We start from the raw sequence: 27,027 nt of genomic DNA on the forward strand, positions 1-27,027 counted from the left end.
TTGTTGGGTAGGTTAAAAAGTAAAGAAGTCAGTGGCCAGGATGGAGGACACTTTGCATCTTTGCATAACCAAAAGGACAACAACAAAATTAAAAACAAAAAATAGCCAGAGCTGCCAGAAAATGAACTGTGTAGAAGTCCAACAACCAAGGAGTTAAAGAAGAAACATTCATCCAGACAGGTAGGAGGGGCAGAGACAGGAAGCTGGGGTGGAGAGGACTCACGGCAAAGCAGGGGCTGATGGACCAAAGCAGGCAGTTCCACATCTGTGTGTGGATAAACCAGGAAGAACAGCTGGGGAGCGAGATAGACCACATAACTCAGGGTTCCAGCGTGGGAAGAGAAATCCTCAAAACCTGTGACTAAAAAAGTCTGTCGGGGTTGAGGCAGCAGGAGAAACTGCCAGCCTCACAGAAGAGTTCCTTGGAGAGACCTATAGGGTCCTAGAATATACACAAAACCACCCCCAGGAATCAGCACCAGAAGGGCCCAATTTGCTTGAGGGTAGAGAAGGAAGTGACTGAAAGCTGCTGAGAGCTGAGCAAGTGGCACTGTTCCCTCTCAGACCCCACCCCCACATACAGCACCACAACACAGAGCAGTGGGTTGCCCCACCTTGGTGAATGAATACCTAAGGCTCCACCCCTTATTACATAACAGGTGTTCTGAGACAAAGAAATATGGCCAAAATGAAAGAACAGATCAAAGCTCCAGAAAAAAGTCAACTAAGTGATGGAGAGGTAGCCAACCTATCAGATGCAGAGCTCAAAACACTGGGATTCAGGATGCTCACAGAAATGGTTCAGTATGGTTGTAAAATATTTTAGAAAGTGAAGGCTATGCAAAGTGAAATAAAGGAAAATGTGCAGGGAACCAACAGTGAAGGGGAGGAAACCAGAACTCAAATGAATGGTTTGGAGCAGAAGGAAGAAATAAACATTCAACCAGAACAAAATGAAGAAACAAGAATTCAAAAAAATGAGGAGAGGCTTAGGAACCTCAGGAACAACTTTAAATGTTCCAACATTTGAATCACAGGAATGCCGGAAGGAAAAGAGGAAGAACAAGGAATGGAAAACTTATTTAAACAAATAATGAAGGAGAACTTCCCCAATCTGGCAAAGGAAACAGACTTCCAGGAAGTCTAGGAAGCTCAGAGAGTCCCAAAGAAGTTGGACCCGAGGAAGCACACACCAAGGCACATCATAATTACATTACCCAAGATTAAAGATAAGCAAAGAATCTTAAAAGCAGCAAGAGAAAAGGAGTCAGTTACTTACAAAGGAGTTCCCATAAGGGTATCACCTGATTTCTCAAAAGAATCTTTGCAGGCAAGAAGGGGCTGGAAAGAAGTATTCCAAGTCATGAAAGGCAAGGACCTACATCCAAGATTACTCTATCCAGCAAAGCTATCATTTAGAATGGAAGGGCAGGTAAAGTGCTTCCCAAATAAGGTCAAGTTAAAGGAGTTCATCATCACCAAGCCCATATTATATGAAACATTAAAGGGACTTATCTAAGAAACAGAAGATCAAAAACTATGAACAGTAAAATGACAAAAACTCACAACTATCAAAATTGAGCCTAAAAAACAAAAAACAAAAAAATGAACTAAAGCAAACAACTAGAACAGGAACAGAATCACAGAAATGGAGATCACAAGGAGGATTATCAGTGGGAAGGGGGAGTGGGGAGAAAGGGGGAAAAGGTACAGGAAATAAGAGGCATACATGTAAGTACAAAATAGGGAAAGGTTAAGAATAGTATGGGAAATGGTGAAGCTAAAGAAATTATATGTATGACCCATGGACATGAACTAAGGTGGGGAATGCTGGTTGGAGGCAGGATACAGGTTTGAGGGGAATAAAGGGGAGAAAAAATGGGACAACTGTAAGAACACAATGAATACAATATATTCTTAAAAAGCAAAGAAATAAAGTCACAACTAATTAAATTATGCTGCAAAACTAAAGACAAATTTTGTTTAAACACACACATACATGTATGTTCAATAGGACAGTATTTATCAATAAACAGACAACATAAATAGTATCACCATGGAATGTATTATAAATTGCTAGATAATCCTCATCCAAACCTGAAGAAGCAATAGAGAAATGTAAAACAAATAGAATTATTAGTTGTAATCTTGGCTAAGGTAAACTTTTTTATTAAAAGAAAAATATTGTCCCAGAAGATTATGTTAAATATAATTAATGAAAAATTTTCTGCCCTGGCTGGTGTGGCTCAGTGATTGAGGGCTGGCCTGCCAAAGGGCTGTCCATTGAAGTCCCAGTCAGGGCACCTGCCTGGGTTGCAGGCCAGGTCCCCAGTGGGAGCCACATGATAGGCAACCACACATTGATGTTTCTCTCCCACTCTTTCCCTTCCCTCTCTCTAAAAATAAATAAATAAAATCTTTAAAGACTTTTTTTCCTATTTTGACTTTCCTGTAGGCAAATTGTAGTCAGTTGTTTTTTTTTTTTTTTGTACATATTATTGCTCACAGTCTCCCTTTGAAATGTATTGTCTGAGGGACTCTACTTATTTTTGTAGTGGCTGCCTGTCTGCACACAAATATATAATAACTAGGTACCACATCTTTCTATTACCATGATTTCACAGTGTTGCTCATGTAATTAGCTCCTGCACCATTCTGTAAGGAACTGTGATAAAATTTTATTGAGAAAACATTAAAGTACCTCAACCTTCTAATAAGATTACTTTCTAGTTGCAGGGGGAAAGCTTGACGCTGAGGTAAACCCAAATTTCTTCTCTGACTTACTAGGCTTTGTGTGAGTTATTCAAATGTCTGTTAGTAGTTGCTAGTTTTCATGAGTAATAACCTTATATATGAAAATAACTTGTAGAGTCTTAGGTAAAAGATGCCTTGTTTATAATTATCACAGTAATCAGATTTGTACTCCAAAAGTATTCATCTATTGATACTAATTAACCAGAATCTTAATGGTTCTAATAAGCAACTACCATAAAATATGGGGAAAACTGATGTTTTCGTGGCTCAGAGGTGTCACTATAAAGTTCCTCACCACCTTTGTAACATTCATGAGACATTGGGCAGGCATTCTGGTGGTATTCACATCTTTATTAATTTTTTTGAAAATCCAACTCTATTATTTTTCTAATTATAAAAGTAGTGTAAGCTAATCATAAAAAAATATAGAAATATACAAATATATACAAAATATATAATAAAGAAATGCACAAAGCAGAAAGCAAAATTACCCTGCAATTGAATTTTAGGAAATAATCACTACTTACAGATTGCTTTATAACTTATAGACCTTTTTCTGTACATACAGAAATAAACACCCTTATGTATTTCTGTACACATTTGCAATTAACTGAGACTAGTATGTCCCATTTTTAAAATAAGCATAATATGAACAATTAGAAATACTGTGCTGATTAAGAAAAAACTAAAAAGGGAACACATATGTTAATATCCCTCTTTATTCTATGCATTTTTTGAGGTATGAAAATATTTTGGCATGGAATGTTACTTGCTGGTAATGGAAGCTGCTGGGCTAGAACTGTCTGTTCCTTACAGATGACTGGCATAGCCTGGACTGTGCTGGAGCCGGTGGGAGAGGCTGTGCCTCCCAGTGCAGGTCTGGGAAGTGATCCCCTGCTCATGAATTGGGAGAAGATTACAGACAGACTGAAAGCTGCGTTTCCACAACAGACCAGGTACCTTAGTTTATACTTAGCAGTGAGAACAGACTATATATTCTGTAATCCATAGCCATAATTAAAGCAATGAAATATTTCAGAGAAACCTAACACCCACACACAAGTACAGCTGTTTCCTTACTATGGCCTTTGTAAGGCAAATGAAATGTATCAAGGAGGGATTGTGTTCATTATAAATGCTAAACCTCTTCACCGAAGTTATTAGTGTTAAGTCATGAGAGAATACATTCTTAAATTTAGTTTTGCTCATCTACTGAAAGTGCAACTTATTGTAAACTTATCCAATTTTGATGCTACCAGCTGCAATAACTAATGACCTATTTCCAAAGTGAATTTTAAGTTGACAATATGCCATAGACAGCCAAGCATCATCAGGTCTTACTTTCCTATTTTCTTAGTTTTATTGAGAATCCTCATAGTTTCTTTATTAGGCAACACAGGTGAATGTAAGAAATCATAATTTTACTGTTCTTTCCACAGTTCTGACTTTAGTGGAAAGATAATTAATTCTCCTCCTGCAGAAATGAAGTTTCTTTTTTATCTTTACCCTTGTATCCAAGGCAATAACTCTAGTTTTCACCTGTACTTTTATTTGAAGAGTAATACTTTTATTTAATACATACTGCCATGCTACAGTATAGATTATGAATAGAGAGATAAATATGGATTACAGGATAGATAGATAAATGAATAGATATGATAGATATAATAGATATAATGAATAGATAATGAATATAGAACTGTAAAACAATTGTTATTATTGTACCAAAAATATATGTGCAGGCTTTGTTTGGGTTAATCAACCATGAGGATTAAAAAAAATAACCTATCAATTGAAATATTCCTAGGTTTCTAAAAAATTACTATGTTTTTTAATCTCTGCTTTTCTGTTCTATTTAATATTTGTTTTCTGTGTCTGATTTTTACAAAAGTAAAACTGTTAAGAGTGATAGAGGAGAGAAAGGCCAATAATCATATAGTTAAAAAGGAATATTTAGTCCTAGTCAGAGGGCACTGAGAGATGGGATATAAAAAGCTCAGTACATACATAAGTAGGTGACAAACAAATTCCACACACTGACCTTTCAGAAACAGTTAACATATCTTTTTGAAAAGAAAATAAATGTGAAACTCTATCACTCATGAACTCATTTAGTATCATTAATAAAACATTAAGACTTTTAATTTTGATTTGAGATAAATGTAGATGGACCTATGATCACTGTTTCAGATCAAAGATCCAAGGGCCATGTCAATATGATACATATTAATCATACAACAGGACTTTATGCCTTGTGTGGGGAGCACAACCTCAAGGCGATAGGGAAAATCACCACTGCTCTTTCCTTTATCTTTTCCAGAAAGGACCTTACAGATTTCTTACGAAAATTGAAGGATGCTCATGGGAAGTCCTTGTCTGGGCTGACATTTGATGAAATTGTTTACAAGATTTCTCAATTTATTGACCCCAAGAGATCTCAGGTAAAAAAAAAAAAGAGTGAAAAAACTATATCTTTCTTATCTATGGTAGTTAGCTTTTTAAAAAATATATATACATTTATATTGTTATTGAGGCATACTTGAAACATGACAAACTGTACATACTTAAAGTGTACCATATGATACCTTTTGACATATGTATACACCCATAAAATCATTACTTCAATCAAGGTAATGAATATATCTACTACCCACAATACTTTTCTCATGCCCCTTTAAAATGCATCTCTGCTGCCCCTCCCAGTACTCATTAGGAGAAGCACATTTCTATTTAATAACTCTCTTTGAGTATCATAGAGATTTCTTGGGGGGGAGGTACTTTACTGTCAAGTAGCTTAAGGTGACTTTAGTATATAAGTAAAAACATTAAGGTAGTCTTGAGTTCTAAGTTGTTTTTACTTCTGCTCTATATCTGAAACTAAAGATCTTTTATTTTTATTTTTTATGAAATACATTTGACTTACAATATTATATTAGTTAACAGGTGTACAACATTTAAGTACCTTACAAAACGATCACCATGTAAAAGCCTAGTAACCATCTGTTACCATATAAAATTATTGCAATATTATTGACTATGTTTTCTATGCTGTATATTATATCCCTATATCTTATTTATAACTGGAAATTTTTAGCTATAATCCTATTCTGCTCTTTTGTTCATTTCCTCCTACTTTTCCCCACAACCATCAGTCTGTTCTTTGTGTCTATGAATCTGTTCATTTATATTGCCCTTTAGGTACCGGATATAAGTGAAATAATACAATATTTGTCTTTACTTATCTGACTTATTTCACTTAGCATAACATCCATGTTGTCTCAAATAGCAAGATCTCATTCTTTTTTGTGACTGAGTAATATTCCATTGTGTGGGTGAGTTCTTGCATGTGTGTGTGTCTATAGATAGATATATGCACACACCACATCTTCTTTATCCATTTATCTGTCCATGGACACTTAGGCTGCTTCCATATCTTGGCTATTGTAAATAACACTGCAATGAACATAGGGGTCATTATAGTTTTTCAAATTAGTGTTTTTGTTTTCTTCCAATAAATATCCAGAAGTAGAATTGCTGGATCTGATGTTAGTTCTTATTATTTTTAAAGAAACTTACACCAACAGTGCAGGAGGGTTCCCTTTTCTCCACATCCTTGCTGACACTAATTTGTTGTCTTTTTGATAAACTATTTGATAGGTGTCAGGTGACATCTCATTGTGGTTTTGATTTGCATTTCCCTGATAACTAGTGACATTGAGCATCGTCCTATGTATGTCTTTTTTTGAAAAATGTCTGTTTACCCAAGTCTATACAGTCAATTAATAGTTGAAAAAGGAAGCAGGAACATAAAATGGAATAAAAATAGCCTCTTCAACAAATGGTGTTGGGAGAACTGGACAGCTACGTGCAGAAAAATGAAACTCGAGCACCAACTTACACCTTATATAAAAATAAATTTAAGGTGGATAAAAGACTTAAATATAAGCCATGACACCATTAAAGTCCTAGAGGAGAACGTAGGTAGGAAAATCTCAGATATTTGACGTAGAAACTTTTTTACTGACATGTCTCCTAGAGCAAGGGACATAAAGGAAAGAATAAACAAATGGGACCTCATCAAAATAAAAAGCTTTTGCACAGCTAAAGAAAACAGTATCAAAATAAAAAGAGAACCAAGTATATGGGAAAACATATTTGCCAATGATACCTCAGACAAGTGTTTAATCTCCAAAATTTATAAAGAACTTACATGACTACACTCTAAGAAGACAAGCAACCCAATTAAAAAATGGGGAAAGGACTTGAACAGACACTTCTCCAAGGAGAACATACAGAAGATCCAGAGACACATGAAATGATGTTCAATATCGCTAGCTATCAGAGAGATGCAAATTAAAACCACAATGAGATACCACTTCATACCAGTCAGAATGGCCATCATAAACAAAGCAACAAACAAGAAGTGTTGGAGAGGTTGTGGAGAAAAGGGGACCCTAGTGCACTGTTGGTGGGACTGCAGACTGGTACAACCACCATGGAAAGCAGTATGGAACTTCCTCAGAAAACTAAAAATGGATCTGCCTTTTGACCCTGCAGTTCCACTGCTGGGACTCTATCCTAAGAACACTAAAACACCAGTGCAAAAGAACCTTTGCACCCCAATGTTCATAGCAGCACAATTTACAATAGCTAGGTGCTGGAAGCAACCTAGATGCCCATCAGTAAATGAATGGATCAAAAAACACTGGTACATTTACACAATGGAATTCTATGCAGCAGAAAGAAAGAAGGAGCTCCTACCCTTTGCAACAGCTTGGATGGAGCTGGAAAGCATTATGCTAAGCAAAATAAGCCAGGCAGTGAAAGACAAATACCATATGATTTCACCTTTAACAGGAACCTAAACAACAAAACAAAGAAACAAGCAAAATATAACCAAAGACACTGAAATAGAGGACAGGCTGAGAGTGACCACAGGGGAGAGAAGAGGGAATTTCAGGGGAGAATGGGAAGGGTTTACAGGAACAAATTTAAAGGACACATGGACAAAAACTAGTGGGAGGGTGGTAATGGGAGGGAAGTGGGGAGGGTTGGGTGGGTGGGCTGTAATGGGAGTAAAAGGGAGAAAACTGTACTTGAACAAAGATTAAAATAAAAAAAAGAAAAGAAAGAAAAATGTCTATTTAGGTACTCTGCCTATTTTTAATTGGATTTTTTTTATATTAAGTTGTATCTGTTCTTTTTATATTTTGGATACTACCCCCCTATCAGATATATCACTTGAAAATATCCTCTGCCACCCAGTAGGTTATCTTTTTGTTTTGTTGATGGTTTCCTTCACTGTGCAAAAGTTTTTAGTCTGATGCAGTCCCATCTGTTTATTTTTTCTTTTGTTGCCATTTCCTGAAGAGACACATCCATAAAAATACTGTTAAGAATGATTTCAAGGTGTTTACTGCCTGTTTTCATCCTTAGAGTTTTACAACTTCAGGTTTTACATTTAAGTCTTTTATCCATTTTGAGTTTATTTTTGTATATGGTGTAAGAAAGTGGTTCTGTTTCATTTTTTTACATGTATCCAGTTTTTCAAACACCATTTATTGAACAGATTGTGTTTTCCCCATTGTATGTTCTTGCCTTCTTTGTCACATAATTATGGGTTTATTTGTGGGCACTTTCTTTTTGTCCATTTATCTATGTTTGTGTTTTTGCCAGTACCATACTGTTTTGATTACTGTAGGTTTGCAGTATAGTTTGAAATCAAGGTGTGTGATACTTCCAGTTTTGTCGTTATTTCTCAAGATTGTTTTGGCTATTTGGAGTCTTTGCTGTTCAATACAAATTTTTAGATTATTTGTCTAGTTCTGTGAAAAATCCCATTGATATTTTGATACAGATTGCATTGATCCTATAGATTGCTTTGGTCAGTATAGACACTGTAACGATATTAATTTTCCTAATCCGTGAACATGATATATCTTTCCATTTATTTGTATCATCTTCAATTTCATCAGTGTCTTACAGTTTCCAGAGTATAGGTATTTCACTCATTGGTTAAATTCATTTCTAGGTATTTTATTCCTATGATGGACTTGTATATGGAATTGTTTTCATAATTTCTCTTTTTGATAGTTTGTTATTAGTGTATAAGAATGCAACAAATTTCTGTACATTAATTTTGTGTCCTGTAATATCACTGAATTTATTAGTTCTAATAGTTTGTGGTGGAATGTTTACATTTCTATGTATATTAAATGTCACCTAAAAAGCAGTGAGCTTTACTTTTTCCTTTACAAATTGCATGTTTTCTATTTCTTTTTCTTGCCTGATTTCTGTGGCTATGAGTTCCACTTATATGTCAAATAAAGGCAGGGAGAGTGGGCATGCTTTTCTTGTTCCTGATCTTAGTGGAAAAGCTTTTAGTTTTTCACTGTTGAGTATGATGTTAGCTATATGTTTGTTGTGTATGGCCTTTATTATGTTGAGGGCATGTTCACTCTGTATATACTTTATTGAGAGTATTTATCATAATGGATATTGAATTTTGTCAGATGCCTTTTTTGCATCTCTTGAAATGAGCATATCATATTTACCTTTGGTTCTTGTTAATGTGGTGTATCATGTTAATTGATTTGTGGATATTAAGCCATCCTTGCATCCTTGGAATATTCTGCTTGATCATGGTATATATTCCTTTTAATGTATTATTGAATGTGGTTTGATATATTTTGCTGAGGATTTTTCCATCTATATTCATCAGGTATATTGGCCTATGGATTTTTTGTTAGCATCTTTGTCTTGTTAACATTGGCCTCATAAAATGAGTTTGGAAGTGTTCCTTTCTCTTCAATATTTTGGAATAGTTTGAGAATGATAGGCATTAACTTATCTTTAAATATTTGATAGACTTCACCTATGAAGTTGTCTGGTCCTGGACTTTTGTTTTTTGGGAGTTGGATTTTTTATTTGTTTGTTTGTTTGTTTGTTTGTTTGTTTTTGGTTACTTTATCATTACTAGGAACCATTCTGTTCAGATTTTTTATGCCCTTCTGATTCAAATTTGGAAGATTGTATTTTTTTAGAAGTTTATTCCTTTCTTCCAAGTCATTTAGTTTGATGGCATGTAATGTTTATAGTAATATCTTATGATCCTTTTTCTGTGTGTTAGTTGTATCTTCTCTTTAATTTCTACTTCTTTTATTTATTTGGACTCTCTCTTTTTTTAAAAGAAGTCTAATTAAAGATTTATTAATTTTGTTTATCTTTTCAAAGAAAAAGTTCATAGTTTCATTAATTTTTTTCTATTGTTTTTCAATCTCTATTTATCTCCACTCTGATTTTTATTATTTCTTCTTTCCACTAACTTTGGGTTATGATTGTTCTTTTTCTCATCTCTTTAGGTGTGAGGTTAGACTGTTTGAGACTTTTTTTTCTTCTTCCATGTGGCAGACCTATATTGCTATAAATCCCCCTCTTAGAGCTCCTTTTGTTGCAGCCCATAGATTTTGAATCATTATGTTTCCATTTTCATTTGTCTCAATGTGTTTTTTTTTTTATTTTCCCTTTGATTTCTTCACTGACCTATTGGTTGTTTAGTAGCATGTTGTTTGGCTTCTGCATGTTTGTGTTTTTTCCATATTTCTTGTAATTGAGTTCTAGTTTCATGCCATTGTATTCAGAAAAGATGTTTGATATAATTTCAGGTTTATTAAAATAATTTAAGGTTAATGCAATTCTTTGTTCCTTGTAACAATCTGTTTTTAGCAGTTTTCTTTTTTAAGGCCTTTTAATTGATTTATTTAAAAAAAATTTTATTATACTTCTTCCATTACCATTTAACCCCTTCAGCAATCACCATATTGCTGTTCATGTCCATGAGTCCTTTTTCCATTTTGCTTGATTCCTCCACTCCCTAACCTCCCCCACCAATAGCTGTCATCTGCTATCTATGAGTCTGTTTTTCTTGTTAGTTCAGTTTGTTCATTAGATTCCACATATGAGTGAAATCATATTGTATTTATCTTTCTCTGACTAGCTTATTACAGTTAGTATAATGTTCTCCAGGTCCATCCATGCTGTTGCAAAAGGTAAAACTTTTTTATGGCCAAGTAGTATTCCATCATTTAAATTTCCCACAGTATTTTACCTTTCTTTTAAAGTCTGTCTTGTCTGATACAAGTATTGCTACCCCAGCTTTTTTTAATTTTCATTTGCAAGAATATACTCATATATTTTTAATGTCTTCACTTACAGTCTATGTGTCTTAGGTGTGAGGTTAGTCTCTTGCAGGTAGCATATATATAGCTCTTGATTTTTTTACTCATTTACCCATCCTTTTTCTTTAGTTGGAGCATTTTGTCTACTTAAATTTAAAGTAATTTTTGGTAAGCATGTATTTATTGCCATTTTGTTAATTGTTTTCTGGTTGTTTTGTAGCTCTTCACTGTTCCTTCTCTTGCTTTCTTCCCTTGTGATTTGATTAATTTTTTTAGTGTTATGTATGAATTCCTTTTTCTTTTGTGTATCAGAGGTTTTTGGTTTATGATTATCATGAGTTTCATATATAACAACCTATGTGTATGGAAGTCTATTTTAAGTTGACAGCCACTTATGTCTGAATGCATTTTAAAAGCACTACATTTCTACCCCTGAACACACATTTTATATATTGGCTGTCATAGTTGACACATTTTTATTTTGTGTATCTCTTAATTAATTCTTGGAGGTATAGATGATTTTACTACTTTTTGTCATTTAATATTTATACTAGCTTTATATGAGGAAGGACCCCCAGAAAATAGAATTATCTTCTGCAGCGTGAGCCCCTTGTATGTAGTACAGGCTTCTCTGTTTAACTAGGTGTTCTAGGAGCCTATCCCTATCAGTGTACTAGCTGGCATTGTTCTGAGAGGCTGCATTTGGCTTCAGTGTTTTGTTTTTGAAGACTCTTTCAAGGTGTTTGCCTATTTCATGATGGGTGATTTACCAGCCCATACCACACTGAATGTTGAGCAGCTTTTGACCAAAACCGGCATGACCCTCATGCCCCACACTCCTTATCTGCATATTGCCCCAAGTGACTTTCCTTTTTGTTTCCCCATATGAAAAAAGTCCTCAAAGAGAAACATTTTGCCCATGTGGAAGAGATGAAATAAAAAATGGGAGAAGCACTAAAAGGCATCAAAATCAACGAGTTCCAAACTGTTTTGAGCAGTGGGGAAAAAATCTCAATAGGTGTATTGCATCAGATGGAGAGATCTTTGAAGGTGACTGAAGTTTAAATGTGTAAGAATAAATACACAATTTTTTATAAATAATTTATGGGTTTTTTGGGGGGTCCCTACTCATATGTGGTTAATCCACTACCTTTACTGTTTATTTGCTTTCACCAGTGAAACATTTTCATTCATATATTCTTATTTTAATTACAGTTTATATTCAATATTATTTTGTATTAGTTTCAAGTGTACAGCATACTGGTTATACAATCATATATTTTACAAAATGATCCCCACCTGGCACCATACATAGTTATTGCAATGTTACTGACTCTATTCCCTATGCTGTACTTTACCTTCCCATGACTATTTTGTGACTGCCAATTTGTGCTTCTTATTCCCTTTCACTTTTTTCAACCAGCTCCCCCCCCGCTCTTCCCTCTGGCAACCACCAGTCTGATGTCTGTATCTATGAGTTTGTATCTGCTTTGCTTGTTTGTTTGTTTTGCTCTTCAGATTCCATGTGTAGGTGAAATCATATGGTATTTGTATTTCTCTGTCTGACTTATGTCACTTAGCATAATACCCTCTAGGTCCATCCATGCTGTCACAAATAGTAAGATTTCATTCTTTTTTATGGCTGAGTTATATTCCATTGGACATATGTACCATAGCTTTTTTATATACTTGTCTATTTATGGACACTTGGGTTGCTTCCATATCTTGACTGTTGTAAATGCTACAGAGAACATAGGGGTGTATATATTCTTTAAAATTAGTGTTTTGAGTTTCTTGGGATACTGCACAGAAGTAGGATTGCTGGGCCATAAGGCAGGTCCATTTTTTATTTTTTGAGGAACCTCCATACTGTTTTCCACAGTGGCTGCACCAGTCTGCATTCCCATCAACAGTGCATGAGAGTTCCCTTGTCTCCACATCCTCATCAACACTTGTTGTTTGTTGATTTTTTGATGATAGCCATTTTGACAGGTGTGAGATGATATTTCACTGTGGTTTTAACTTGCATTTCTGTGATAACTCATGATATTGAGCATCTTTGCATATGTATATTGGCCACCTGTATGTCCTCTTTGGAGAAGTATCTAGGTCTTTTGTGCATTTTTTAATTGAATTACTTATTTTTTTTTGGTGTTGAGTAATATGATTTCTATATGAATTTTAGACATTAATTCCTTATCTGATGTATCATTGGTGAATGTATTCTTCCATTCAGTGGGTTGTCTTTTCATTTTGCTTATGGTTTCCTTCACTGTGCAAAAACTTTTTAGTTTTATTTATTCCATTTGTTTAATTTTTTTCTTTTGATTTCATTTCCTGAGGAGATATGTCAGAAAAAAATATATTGTTAAGAGAAATTTCACAGATATTACTGCCTTTGTTCAATTCTAGGAGTTTCATGGTTTCAAGTGTTGCATTTGAGTCTTATTGTATTTTGAATTTCTTCTTATATGGTATAAGAAAATTGTCTAGTCTCATTTTTTTGCATGCCTAATTTTCCCAACACCACTTCTTGCATATGCTGTCATTTACTCTGTATTTTCTTTCCTCTTTTTTCATATTAATTGAACATATAGATGTGGACTTATTTCTGGGCTCTCTATTCTGTTCCATTGATATATATGTGTGCCTTTTTATGCCAGTACCATGCTGTTTCAATTACTATAGCATTGTAATATAGCTTGATATTAGGTAGCATGATAACTCCAACTTTGTTCTTTCTCAAGATTCCTGTGGCTATTCAAGGTCTTCAGTGGTTCCTTGTAAATTTTTGGAATATTTATTTTACTTCTGTGAAATATGCCACAGGTATTTTGAAAGGAATTACGTTGAATATGTAGATTGCTTTGGGTAGTATGGGCATTTTAATGATGTTAATTCTTTCTATCCATGAGCACAGCATATACTTTCACTTATTTGTATCTTCTTCAGTTTCTCTGTTCAGTGTCTTATAATTTTATAAGTACAGATCTTTTACCTCCTTGGTTAAATTTAGTCCTTGATATTTATTTTTTCATGCAATTGTAAATGGATTGTTTTCTTAATTTCCCCTTCTGATAGTTCATTACTGGTGTATAAAAATAAAACCAATTTCTGAATATTTATTTTGTGTCCTGCTATGTTACTGAATTTGTTTATCATTTCCAGTCATTTTTTTGGTGGAAGGCTTCGGGTTCTCTATATACAGTATAATGTCATTTGCAAATAAGGCAGTTTTACTAATTCTTTTTCCATTTGGATTTTTTAAAATTTCTTCTTCTTGTCTGATTGTTGTGTCTAACACATAGGGTACTATGCTAAATAAGAGTGGTGAAAGTGAACATCCCTGTCTTGTTCTAGATCTTAAGGGTAATGCTTCTTTAGATTTTTTCCTCTGAGTATGATATTAGCTCTGGGTTTGTCATATGTGGCTTTTATTATGTTGATATATGTTTCCTGTATTCACACTTAGCTGAGAATTTTTATGATAAATGGGTGCTGGATTTTGTCAGACACTTTTTCTGTAACTATTGACATGATCATATTTTTATCCTTCATTTTGTAAATGTGGTATATCATGTTAATTGACTTGCATGTATTGTACAAACCTTGTGTCCAGGAATAAATCCCACTTTATCATGGCATATGATCTTTTCAATGTTTTGCTGTATTTGATTTGCTAATATTTTGTTGAAGATTTTTGCATCTATGTTCATCTGGGATATTGGCCTGTAATGTTCTTTCTTTGTAGTGTCTTTAGCTCCTTTTGCAATTAGGATAATGCTTGCCTCATAAAATGACTTTGGGAATGGTCCCTCCTCTAGAATCTTTTGGAAGAGTTTGAGGATAGGTGCTAGTTCTTCTTTGAATGTTTGGTGAAATTCACCTGTGAAGCTATCAAGTCCAGGATTTTTGTTTGGGATTGTTTTCATTGGTTGTAATCAGTCTGTTAAGAATTTTTTTCTTCTTGACTCAGTCTTTCTTATAAATTGTATATTTTAGGAGTTTATCCATTTCTTTCAGATTGTCCAAAATGTTGGCATATAGTTGTTTGCAATATTTTCTTTAATCCTTTGTATCAGTTTTTACTTCTTTTTTATTTCTATTTTATTAAATTGCATCTCTCCTCTTCTTCCTCTCCCTCTCTCTCTTTCATCCTGGCTAAAGATTTATCAATCCTGTTTATGTTTTTAAAGAACCAGCTCTTGATTTCATCAATCTTTCATTTTTTTTAGATTCTATTATGTTCATTTCCATTCCAATTTTTATTATTTACCCCTTCTACTCACTTTGAGCTTCAACTGTTGTTCTTTTTCTAGTTCACCTAGGTGTACTTTAAGCTTGTTTGAGATTTTTCTTGTTCCTCGATGTAGGCCTGTATTGGTATGAATTTCTCTCTTGGGACTGCTTTCACTGTTTTCCAGAGATTTGTGGTGTTGTCTTTTCCTTTTCATTTGCCTCAAAATATACTTTGATTTCTTTTCTTGAACTCATTGTTAACCCATTTGTTGTTTAGTAACATGTTTTTTAGCTTCTATGTTTTTGTGTGGTTCAGTTTTTTGTTATTATAGATTCTTAAGTTCCACACCATTGTGCCAGAGATGTGTGATATGATTTCATTCTTCTGAAATTCATTGAGGTGGGTTTTGTGGCATAATGTGGTCTATTCTGGAAAAATGTTTCTTGTGTACTAGAAAAGAAAGTATACTCTGCTTCTTTGGGTAAAATGCTGTCAAAATACCAGTTAAACCCATCTGGTCTAGCATGTCATTTAAGGCTTCTGTTTCTTTATTGATTTTGTGAATGGAAGATTTAACTATTGATATCAATTGGGGTTTTAAAGTCCCCTACTATGACTGTATTACTGTCGATCTCTTCCTTTATCTCCATTAAGATTTTCTTTACGTATTTAGGGGTTCCTTTGTTGAGTGCATGACATGTCTTTTCCATTTCTTTACTTTCAGTCTGTGTGTATCTTTTGATCTGAAGTGGGTCTCTCTTTTTTTTTTTAAGGTATTTTTAGGGAGAGAGGAAGGGAGAGGGAGAAAGAGAGGGAGAGAAACATCAATGTGTGATTGCCTCTTGTGTGCCCCTTATTGGGGACCTGGCCTGCAACCCAGGCATGTGCCCTGACTGGGAATCGAATCGGCAACCCCTTGGTTTGCAGGCCGGCACTCAATCCACTGAGCCACACCAGCCTTCACCAGGGTGAAGTGGGTCTCTTTGAGAGAGCATGTATGTAAGTCTTGTTTTCTTATCCACTTACCTACCCTATTCCTTTTGATTGGAGCATTTACTCCTTTTACATTTAAAGTGATTATTGATAGGTACATATTTATTGATGTTTTATTACATATTTGTGCTCCTCTTTTTTTCTTTCTTTTCTTTAAGAAGTCTCTTTAACATTCTTGTAATACTGGTTTAGTGGTGATCAACTACTTTAGCTTTCATTTTATCTCAAAAGGTCTTTATTTTTCCTTCAATTGTAAATTATAACCTTGCTAGGTAGAGTAATTCCTTGCTTTTCATCACTTTGAGTATTTTGTGCCAGTCCCTTCTGGCCTGAAATGTTTTTGTTGCGAAATCAGCTTATGGGAGTCTTGTGGGAGCTCCTTTGTAGATAACTAACTTTTTCTCCTGAGGCTTTTAAGATTCTCTCTTTGTCTTTAACTTCTGTCATTTTAACTATGTTGTGTCTTAGAATGGGCGTCTTTGGGTTCATCTTGTTTGGGACTCCCTGTGCTTCCTGTACTTGTCTTTTCTTGCACCAGTTAGGGAAGTTTTCAGTCATTATTTCTTCAAATAGGTTCTTGATCCCTTGCTGTCTTTGTTCTTCTGGTACTTGCTGTGATATGGATGTCATCATGCTTCATGTCTCCCAAGAGGTCCCTTAAAAATCCTCATTTGTAATTTTTTTCTTTTTGCTACTCTGAATGGGCATTTTCTGCTGCCTTGTATTTTATATTGCTGATTTGATCCTCTGCTTCATCTAATCTGCTATTGACTTTTAGTGTATTCCTCAATTTGAAATATTTTATTCTTCATTTCTGAATAGTTCTATTTTTATGGTTTCTATGTCCTTTTCACTGCGTTTGAAGTTCCCCCTAAGTTTTTTGAGCATCCTTACAATCAGTGTTTTGAACTTTATCTAGTAGATCACTTGCTTCCATTTCATTTAGTTCTTTTTCTGGGGATTTCTCCTGTTCTTTCATTTGGGACAGGTTTCTTTGTCTCTCCATTTTGGCTGCTTCTCTGTATTTTTTTTTCTGTTTATTAGGTTATTTGTCGTCTTTCCCAGTCTTGATAGGGTGGCCTTATATAGCAAGTGTCCTGTGGGGCTCAATTGTGCAGTGTCACTGATCACCTGAGCTGAGTTCCAAGAATGTCCCTTGTGTGGGTTATGTGAGTCCTATTGTAGTTAAGTCTTGATTGCTGTTGCTTTTCTGTGGGTGGGGTTGACCCTAAGCTGGATGACTGCGCATTGACCACTGTCCAAAGTGTGGGAGCTACTGTGTAGGGGCTGACCCCATGAAGCAGAATTCACCCTAGTAGGGTATGGTACCACCTGAGATCTCCCTTTGGGTGTGCTGCTTGTGGAACTAATCAGGTCATGCTCTGATGGGGTCTGAAGCCAGACACTGGGTGTGTTGGTTCTGGGGACTCTTGTGAGGAGCTCCAGTGCTGGTCAATGTAAGAACCTTTCAGTGATCAGTCCTCAGTTGCTTGTTAAGAGCTACAAGGTAATCCACAGTTGGTGGCCACCTTTGTTGGTCCTAGATGCATGGTGCCCAGGCAAACTTTGCACCAAGGCTGGCTTTTACCAGAACTGAGTCTGGGACAAGTTAGTAGAAACCTCAAGTCACCCTGAGACCTGGCTCTGTCTTCTACCTCCTGTTTGGCTTAGCCACTGAAGGAACTTCCGGCAGTACATGAGTTACATAAAACAGGTTCTGAGCCACCAGGTAGGGACAAGTGGTGTTCACTAGGTTGATACAGATTCAATCTCAGCACCAGTGCCAGGCCTGAAGCCACTCAGCAAAAGCCTCAGTGTAAACGAAGGTCAGCTGCTACCCACCTGGTGCCTGTAGATCTTTGTGGTGGGTGGCAGGGTCTCAGGGAGTCATCAGAGTTCATCAGGCTGTGATAGAATAGGATTTGGCTTTGTGGAGGGAGGGTTCAGCATAGGAATGGTGGCCCTGGATAGTGTACATGAGGGAAAAAATGGCTTTGCCCCAGAGCCACACAAGTAGGTCTCTCCTTGGGTACTTCTGACACTCACTGAGACTGTCTGGACTTCCTTGAGAGCCTTTCAAGAAAGACTGCAGCAGGCCCAGGTTGCTTGCAGATTGCTGATTTCTCAGCAGGGTGCCAGCTTGGCAGGGTGGGGCCATTAGCTATCCCTGGGCTGATTGATGTCATGTGGAGGGGAGTGTTCTACCCAGGAAAATGGTATCTGTGGGCGGTGTAGGAGAGTATCTCAACACAGGGACAATAGCAGCTGTAACTCTAGCCCTCTTCCCAAAGCCACACAACCCAGTCTGTCCCTGTGTGACTCTTGTCATCTCAGAGCTGCCATCCCTCTACTGGATCTAGGGTGAGTGCCCACAAATGAGATTGTGTGTGCCTATAAGAGGGCACCTGGGTTTCTAGAAAACTCCTGTCTGTCCCTGGTGGTCAGAATCCCCACTGATTTTTCACAGCCACATGTGACGTGGGCTCCACTTCTCTGCTTTGGTGCTCCAGGTTGGGAGCCTGGCATGGGGTTGAGACCCCTTGCTCCTCAAGGTGAACCTTTGCACCTGAGGTAATTTCTCTGGTTTCTCAACTGCCACATGTGGGTGCCGGTCCAGTTGTTTTCACATTTCCACCCTTCTTCTATATGTCCTTATAAGACTTCTGTTCAGCTAGTTGTCAGTTGATTGTTCAGGTAGAGTGCTCTATAATTTAGTTTAACTCCAATTTGATCTTGGGAGAAGAAGCTAAGAGCAACCTCCCCCTACTCCACTGCCATTTTGGATCTCCCTGATTTATATATTTTCTTATTTCTAGTTAGCACCTTTTCTTTTTCCACTTAAGGAAGTCTCTTCAACTTTTGTCGTATGGCTAGTTTAGTGGTGATGAACTTCTTTAGCTTTTGCTTGTCTGGGGAACTCTTTATCTCTCCTTTAATTCTGAATAATATCTTGCCAGGTAGAGTATTCTTCGAAGTAGGTTTTTTTCTTTCAGCACTTCAGGTATATTGTGTGACTCCCTTCTGGCATACAAATTACTGCTTAAAAATCAGCTCATAGTCCAGGGGGGGTTCCCTTGTTTGTTGCTACTTGCTTTTCTATTGCTGCTATTAAGATTCTCTCTTTAGCCCTGAATGGTGTAGCTCAGTGGGTTGGGTGTTGTCCCACAAACCAAGAAGTTATCAGTTAAATTCCCAGTCAGGCCATGTGCCTGGGTTGTGGGGCCAGGTCTCCAGTTGGGGGCAATGCAAGAGGCAACTGATTGGTGTTTCTCTTTCCCTCTCCCCTTCTCTCTAAAAAAAATAAATAAACATTTTAAACAAATTTTCTCTTTATCTTTAATTATTTGCATAGTGATTATAATGTATCTTGGTGTGGACCTCTTTGGGTTCATCTTGTTTGGGGCTGTGTGCTTCTTGGACCTGGATGTCTGTTTCCTTCCTCAAGTTACGGAAGTTTTGTCTCTTTCTCTCATCTTCTTCTGGGACCCCAGTACTGCAAATGTTAGTGTGCTTGGTGTTGTCCCAGAGGTCCTTTAAACTATTCTCATTTTTTTGGAGTTCTTTTTCTTTTTGTTGTTCCTTTTCAGCTTGAGTGACTTCCACTATTCTCTTCCAGATCACTGATCTATTTTTCTGTGTCATTTAACCTTTTGATTTCCTTGTGTATTTTTCATTGCAGTTTACTATATTCTTTGGCTCTGACTGGTACTTTCTTATATGTTCTATCTCAGTATTGAAGTACTCACTGTGTTCATTTTTCTCTCAAGTTTGGTGGGCAACTTTATGACCATTGCTTATCTTTATTTCATTTAGTTCTTTCTCTAGGTTTTATCTTGTCCTCTTGTTTGGAACATATTCCTCTGTCTTGTCATTTTACCTAATTCTCTGTTTTTGTTTCTGTGTATTAGGTAGATCAGCTATGTCTCCCAGTCTTGAAGAAGTAGCCTTGTGTAGGTGATGTCCTACAGGCCCAGCAGGGTAATCCCCTCTGGTCACCTGAGCCAGGTGCTCCAGGGGTTCCCTGTTGGGCGGCATACACCCTTCCATTTCAGTGGGCTTTGATGGCTGCTGGCCGGCTGTGTGGGTGGGGGCTGACCGTGTAGCAGGGCTGAAGAGTAGGGGTGTGCAGGCTTTTATCAGAGTGTGCCCATTGGCATTAGGAGGCCAGAGGGAAAATTTTAAAATGGTGTCTACTAGGACTGGCATTGGCACAGCAGAACTAGATCACGAAAATAGCTGCCAATATGTTTCAGATCCTGGGGAGAGTCCCTGTTGCCACCTTCCTCTTTGGCAGCCTTTCTAGGAATATTAAATGTGTCCCCTTCAACTGTGGTCTATGCCAACGAGAGTCAACCAGTGTACCATGGAATACTGCTGTGCTGCAAGAATTTTTAAAACATGCAATACCTGGCTGTTTAGTCAGGGGCACTGAGCTCTTCTCCCTTAGACTGTCAAATAAAAAAATGACAACTGCCAACACAACAATAGCCTCTGGTGTGAATAAATCAAAATTATACCTATATTTTTATCAGATTAGCAAAAAATATATTTTTTGGTGTGCTGCAGAATTTTAGTAATTAGTTTATATGTGCCATGAGATGAAAAAGGTTGAAAATCACTGGTCTCTGTGCTTTTCATCTGGTGTTTTCTCTATGGTTTCCTGATCAAGTGAGCCTGTGCATGAGCCCTTTAAGAGCGAAATTTCTTTTCCCTGCAGTTCTGTAGTGTTCCTGGATGTATTCCTCATTGTTTTTCAAAGCCAGGTGTTTTGTGGTGTCACCTATCTTGTGCATGTATAAGGGTTGGGAGACCTGATGTGGAACTTGAATCAGTCACTCCTCAAGGAAAAGTTCTACACCTTTGAGATCCCTCCTGACATGGAGTACCACAGCTGGGGTATGTTTTTTTTCTCTTAGTGGAACTGTATCTCTCCTACTCTTCTCAGTGCTGTGTCTTGTGCTCATCCAGTTTCCATCTTGAACTCCTTCGAGTCCTTGATTCTAGCAGTTAGCTGTCCTAATTATCTCCATAACATGTTCAGAAAAATAATCAATAATTACATTAATTCATCAGTTAACAATAAAAATTCAACTTCAACTGGACAAATGCCATGGGAAGTCTTTTTGAAATACCTCTGCGACTTCCGGCCAATATGGAGGCATAAGTAGACACACTGTGCCTCCTCGCACAACCAAGATAGGGACAACAACAATTTAGAAACAGAATAACAACCAGAACTGACAGAAAATTGAACTGTATGGAAGTCGGACAACCAAGAAGTTAAAATAGACACATTCATCCAGACTGGTAGGAGGGGTGGAGTTGGGCAGCCTGTGCAGGTCGAGACGCTGCAAGCAGAGAGCGTTGGGACCGGGTGAGTAAGGCATCTGGGGTGCACAAGACCGCAGTGGGTGGACCCTGAGCCTGCAAAGGGCAGCTGGCAGACTCCGGCCAAAGGGTGGCAAACGGCAGACCCAGCGAGGCGGGAATTGTGAAGCAAGGTGCTGCGCGCAACTCAGGATCACAGCACTGGGAAATAGAGCCTCGGGACATTGATTGAAAACACCTGTGGGGGTTGAGGCACAGGGAGAGACTCCCAGCCTCACAGGAGAGGTGGTTCGAAAGTCCCACAGGGTGCACAAGCCCATGTACACAGGAATTGGCAGCAGAGGGGCCCAGTTTGCTCGGGGAAGCTGCAGAAGGGACTGAGGTTCGACAGAGACCGGAGCAAGCACCATTGTTCCCTCTTGGACCCCACCCCCACATACACTGTCACAACCCAGTGACTGGGGTGCCCTGCCCTGGTGAACACCTAAGGCTCTGCCCCTCATATGTAAAAGGTGCGACCAGACGAAAGGGGGGAAAAAAACGATGGCTCAAACAGAAGTGAAAGCCCCCCAACCAATACTTGTAAGCGACCGAGAGATAGCCAACCTATCAGATGCACAGTTCAAAGCACTGGTGATCAAGATGCTCACAGAATTGGTTCATTTTGGTCACAAATTAGATGAAAAAATGCAGGCAACAATAAGAGAAATGAAGGAAAATGCACAGGGAACCAATAGTGATGGGAAGGAAACTGGAACTCAAAACAATAGAGTGGATCAGAAGGAAGAAAGAAACAACCAAACAGAAAAGAATGGAGAAAGAAGAATTCAAAAAAATGAGGAGAGGCTTAGGAACCTCCAGGACATCTTTACCGTCCAACATCTGAATTATAAGGACACCAGAAGGAGAAGAGGAAGAGCAACAAGTGGAAAAGTTATTTCAACAAAGAATGGAGGAGAACTTCCCCATTCTGGCAAAGGAAACAGACTTCCAGGAAATCCAGGAAGCTCAGAGAGTCCCAAAGAAGTTGGACCCAAGGAGGAACACACCAAGACACATCATAATTACATTAGCCAAGGTAAAAATGCAGGAGAAAATCCTAGAAGCAGCAAGAGATAAGGAGACAGTTACCTACAAAGGAGTTCCCATCAGACTGTCAGCTGATTTCTCAAAAGAGACCTTACAGGCAAGAAGGGGCTGGAGAGAAGTATTCCAAGTCATGAAAGGCAAGGACCTACATCCAAGATTGCTCTATCCAGCAAAGCTTTCATTTAGAATGGAGGGACAGATAAAGTGCTTCTCAGATAAGGTCAAGTTAAAGGAGTTCATCATCATCAAGCCCTTATTTTATGAAATGTTAAAGGGGCTTATCTAAGAAAAGAAGATAAAAAAAACACGTATAGTAAAATGACAGCAAACTTACAATTATTAACAACCACGCCTAAAGCAAAAACAAAAAGAAACTAAGCAAACAAATAGAACAGGAATAGACCCACAGAAATGGAGAACACATGAGGGTTAGCAACAGGGGAGTAGGAGGAGGAGAGAGAGGGAAAAAGGTACAGAGAATAAGTAGCATAGATGGTAGGTAGAAAATAGACAGGGGGAGGGCAGGAATGGTGTGGGAAATGTAGAAGCTAAAGAACTTATGACACATGGACATGAACTAAAGTGGGGGAATGTGGGTGAGAGAGGGTGTGCAGGGTGGAGGGGAATGAAAGGGGGGTAATGGGACAACTGTAATAGTATAATCAATAAAAAGAACAATGACTTTTATTTCACTACTAAAAAGAAAAAAAGAATCAAAGGGCAGATAAAGACTGTCCCAGACAAGAAAAAACTAAAGGAGTTCATCATCACCAAACCATTATTATATGAAATTGTAAAAGGACTTATATAAGAAAAAGAAGATAAAAACTATAAACAGGAAAATGGCAATAAATATGTATCTGTCAACACCTGAATCTAAAAAACAAACTGAGCAAACAAGAAGAACAGAGACAGAATCATGAATACAGAGAGTGTTTTGATGTTTGCCAGATGGGATGGAGGTTTGTGGGGGAATAGTTAAAGAGGTGAGGGGATTAAGAAGTACAAATAGGTAGCTACAGAATAGCCACGGGGATGTAAAGTGCAGTATAGGAAATGGAGTAGCCAAAGAACTTACATGCATGACCCATGGACATGAACAATGGTGTGGGGATTGCCTGAAGGAGTGGGGGATGCTGGGTGGAGGGAGGGCAATGGGAAAAATCAGGACACCTGTAACAGCATACTCAATAAAATATAATTTTAAAAAAGAAAAAAAAAAAGAAATACCTCTGATCATTCTAGAATAAACTGACCCTTCTGAAATTTACACTAGGTTACTCTGAATGATTCTAAAAGAGGAATTTTTTTCTAATTTTCCACAAACATTTGCTTAAAAGAGTATATATAGTTATTTTTCTTTTATTTGGCTCTAAGTATATAAATAATAATGCCAACATTTTTGTTCAAGTTTTATCATTAATCTGATTGACCTTACCCTTTTGCTAATCCTTACTATCTTACAATCTGTGCTATTCTATTCATTTTTCCTGTTTTAGGACAATTTTTAAAATAATTATAATATTCTTATTCAGGGTCAAGGAAAATCAGTGCCAAATGGTAGTTGTGTTTCACCCAGCCATACTCCACCTCAGTCCAGTGTAGTCCAGCCCCCCAAACCAGCCTGGAGGCCCCTTGGTTCACAAGGGCCTGTCATGTGGGAAGGAGCCAATAATTTGGTTAGATTGAGACTTTTTAAATCAATTTAAATTTGGGAGAAAGAAATGAGCTGAATACATCTTATGTGTATTTTCCCTAGGAGGATGAGGAAGAGGAAGAGGAGCCTTGTGTGATCTGTCATGAGAATCTCTCTCCAGAAAACCTCTCAGTTTTGCCTTGTGCTCACAAATTCCACTCTCAGGTAAACTTATCATTTTAACATTTTACCATAAATCAAGTATGCAAGATTCACACTGCTTTACTTGAAATCATTTGCATGTATCATTATCCACTGCTGTTTCTTGAGTTCCATTGGATAGAATGCTGGGCTTTTCCATACCACACAGAACTATTTACACCTGTTTTCACATACCTAGCTATGAATTGCATTGCACTTTCTCAGATTTCCACACACCTTACAGGAGAAGGGGATAATGATGGGATTTAAATGATTGAGAGTACACAGTTCACTTGAATAGAATTGGAAAGAATATTAATTGACACGGTAATTCAGTGGCAGTTCAGCAACAGTGCCGCTTCACCTTCACATGCTATAAATAATGCATAGTGTCCTTTGTCCACACCCAATGATGGCCTCTACTGCTGTAATGCATAAGCTTTACCATAGCAGTGTGTCCAAGCATTGGTATTTGCTTTTGAAGATACTCAGACTTGAGTTTTGATGTTAGAAAAATGTGAGGCTGACACATCTTTTGTCAGTTCTTGGCATTCTTATAGATCAACTCCTGGTGTTGCTGCTGTGCAGGTGCTAGTGATATACAATTTATGATCCCAGTCTTCTGTTGCAGACTTGTATACTTTGATACTGGTAAAGATAATATTACACAAAAAAGCCTTTTCAGGGAAGTGAACAGTAGCCAGCTTATTCAAGCCATGTCTGTAAAATATCATTTCAAGGATATGTGATACATGCTACAGAATTATATTTTGCATCTGCTCTGATATAAAGAGATTTACACAGAATGGCTAATTTTAAAAGATCTCCAGAACAGATATTTGGCTACCTGACTTTCCCATTTAAAGTTTTAAAAGTCTGACTCATTTGGAAATTAAATGTTTCACAAAACTTATTTTATTCTTTGCCATTACCCATTGAACAGAAAGTAGGTAATTCATTCAGGTTACTTTTTAGGGTTAGATTTAATAGGATTTATACATGATGCCTATTTTTTATTCTCTTTCACCTGACCTGGCTCTCCATTATTCATACAGGTAAAAGTTTCCTTTTGTAGAGTTAGGTTTCAGGCAAACAACTTAACAGATAGTTCATAGTAAAGAATACTGCCATTGTCACCAAAGAAAAAGCAACCTGAAAACTGCATCTATCATCTAGGGATTTTAACTTCACAACGCCACAATGCCATAAGCACTTGATACAAGGTATTGGTGACCTTTATATGTTTAGTTTTGATGTTTTCTGGATTATAAATGAGAATGATATATGATAAACTAGAAAAAAATATAGCAGCTTTCCTCAACCTTTTTATTAGGAAGAACTGCTAATGATCCTGCATACTGGCATTAGGGGAAGGATCCTGTAGAATAAACGGGCTGAAAGGTGTTCTTCTGTTACCAGCTACATCACTCAGCAAACCATAGAGAAGGTGCCATGATTGCAGTAGTTGGCTTGGCAGTCCACCAGATACGGCTAAGACCTACTGATAGATACGCTGGTTGACAATCCTGACACACAGAGTAATAACTGTGTCTGCTATTAATCTATATCTGCCTAGGCTATATCTGAGAGACTGACATGAGTCTTTTTGCTCCTTAGTGCATTAGACCTTGGTTAATGCAGCAGGGAACGTGCCCAACCTGCAGGCTCCATGTTTTGCTACCAGATGAATTTCCTGGTCACTCCAGCTGGCACTTGCCTAAGATCTGATACAAGGGGTGATTGTGCAAGGGAAGTGTTCAGATGCTGCAATTTAGTTTTGCCTTTTGTTGTGAGCTTATATTGTGAGTGATGTGAAGCACTATACTCAGTATTGTGCAAAAGAAGCTAGCTAATATCAAAGCTGCAGCCAAAGAGGACAGGATGAGTCTTCTGGACTGTGAATGGAATTGAAAGGGCTTAAAGATGATAGAATTTTAAAGGTTATATCATATTTGTACTTATCTTGGTAGGTATTTTCTTCCAGCATAAATATGATAACCATCAGCGTGTATCCTAGAATGTGTTTCTTGTCATTTTTCCTTCTTACCTCACTCATACTTTTCTTTCCCCCATTGTATACTACAGTTTAATTTCCTGAAATAAATTTTTTATTGTTGTGCAATTAGAGTCGTCCTCGTTTTCCTCCATTATTCTCCCCTGCCCTACCCATCGCCACCTCCCACCTTCAATCCTCCCATCGCTGTTGCCTTTGTCCACAGATCCTTTATACATGTTCCTTGATGACCCTCCTGAAATAAATTTAAGCAAGAGAAAAACTGGTATAGTAAGAAGAGAAGTAGGAAAATTTCACAGATTTTAGTGTTTCTTTTAAAACTACTTACAAAAGAATAATTACTTAAATTTTATCTTTATCTTCCCCATTCTTTTATGTTCTCTAAAATGTCCCCATGAAGAGACTATGAGCTACTTGAAGGTGTGGTGTGTTATAGCTGGTTTATAATAGTTTGTGAGAGATGATTGTTAAAGTTTCAGGAATTTTGTTAGCCAGTTATCAAATTGTTCGAAGCTTGAAATTTGCCATAGTAGAAGTATTTTACCCCATAGAAATTGATAAATGCTGTAATTAATTAGTGCTTCTATTCCTGTCA

The 27,027-nt window shown here is 37.2% G+C and overlaps 1 protein-coding gene across 1 annotated transcript in view; it reads left to right on the top strand.

Annotated features, from left to right (window-relative positions):
* Positions 1-26,275, top strand: part of DZIP3 (DAZ interacting zinc finger protein 3) — a 107,752-nt gene extending 81,477 nt beyond the window's left edge. Inside the window, exons 28-32 of the mRNA XM_045851904.1 lie at positions 3,571-3,710; positions 5,075-5,195; positions 24,117-24,260; positions 24,341-24,442; positions 26,036-26,275. Of these exons, the coding sequence (XP_045707860.1) occupies positions 3,571-3,710; positions 5,075-5,195; positions 24,117-24,260; positions 24,341-24,442; positions 26,036-26,146 (618 nt within the window). The 3' untranslated portion in view covers positions 26,147-26,275. The remainder of the gene's footprint in view (positions 1-3,570; positions 3,711-5,074; positions 5,196-24,116; positions 24,261-24,340; positions 24,443-26,035) is intronic.
* Positions 26,276-27,027: the final 752 nt, after the last annotated feature.

Source organism: Phyllostomus hastatus, unplaced genomic scaffold (assembly GCF_019186645.2).
Source record: "Phyllostomus hastatus isolate PE091 unplaced genomic scaffold, TTU_PhHast_1.1 phas_contig_86, whole genome shotgun sequence".
In the NCBI taxonomy this organism is placed as follows: domain Eukaryota; kingdom Metazoa; phylum Chordata; class Mammalia; order Chiroptera; family Phyllostomidae; genus Phyllostomus; species Phyllostomus hastatus.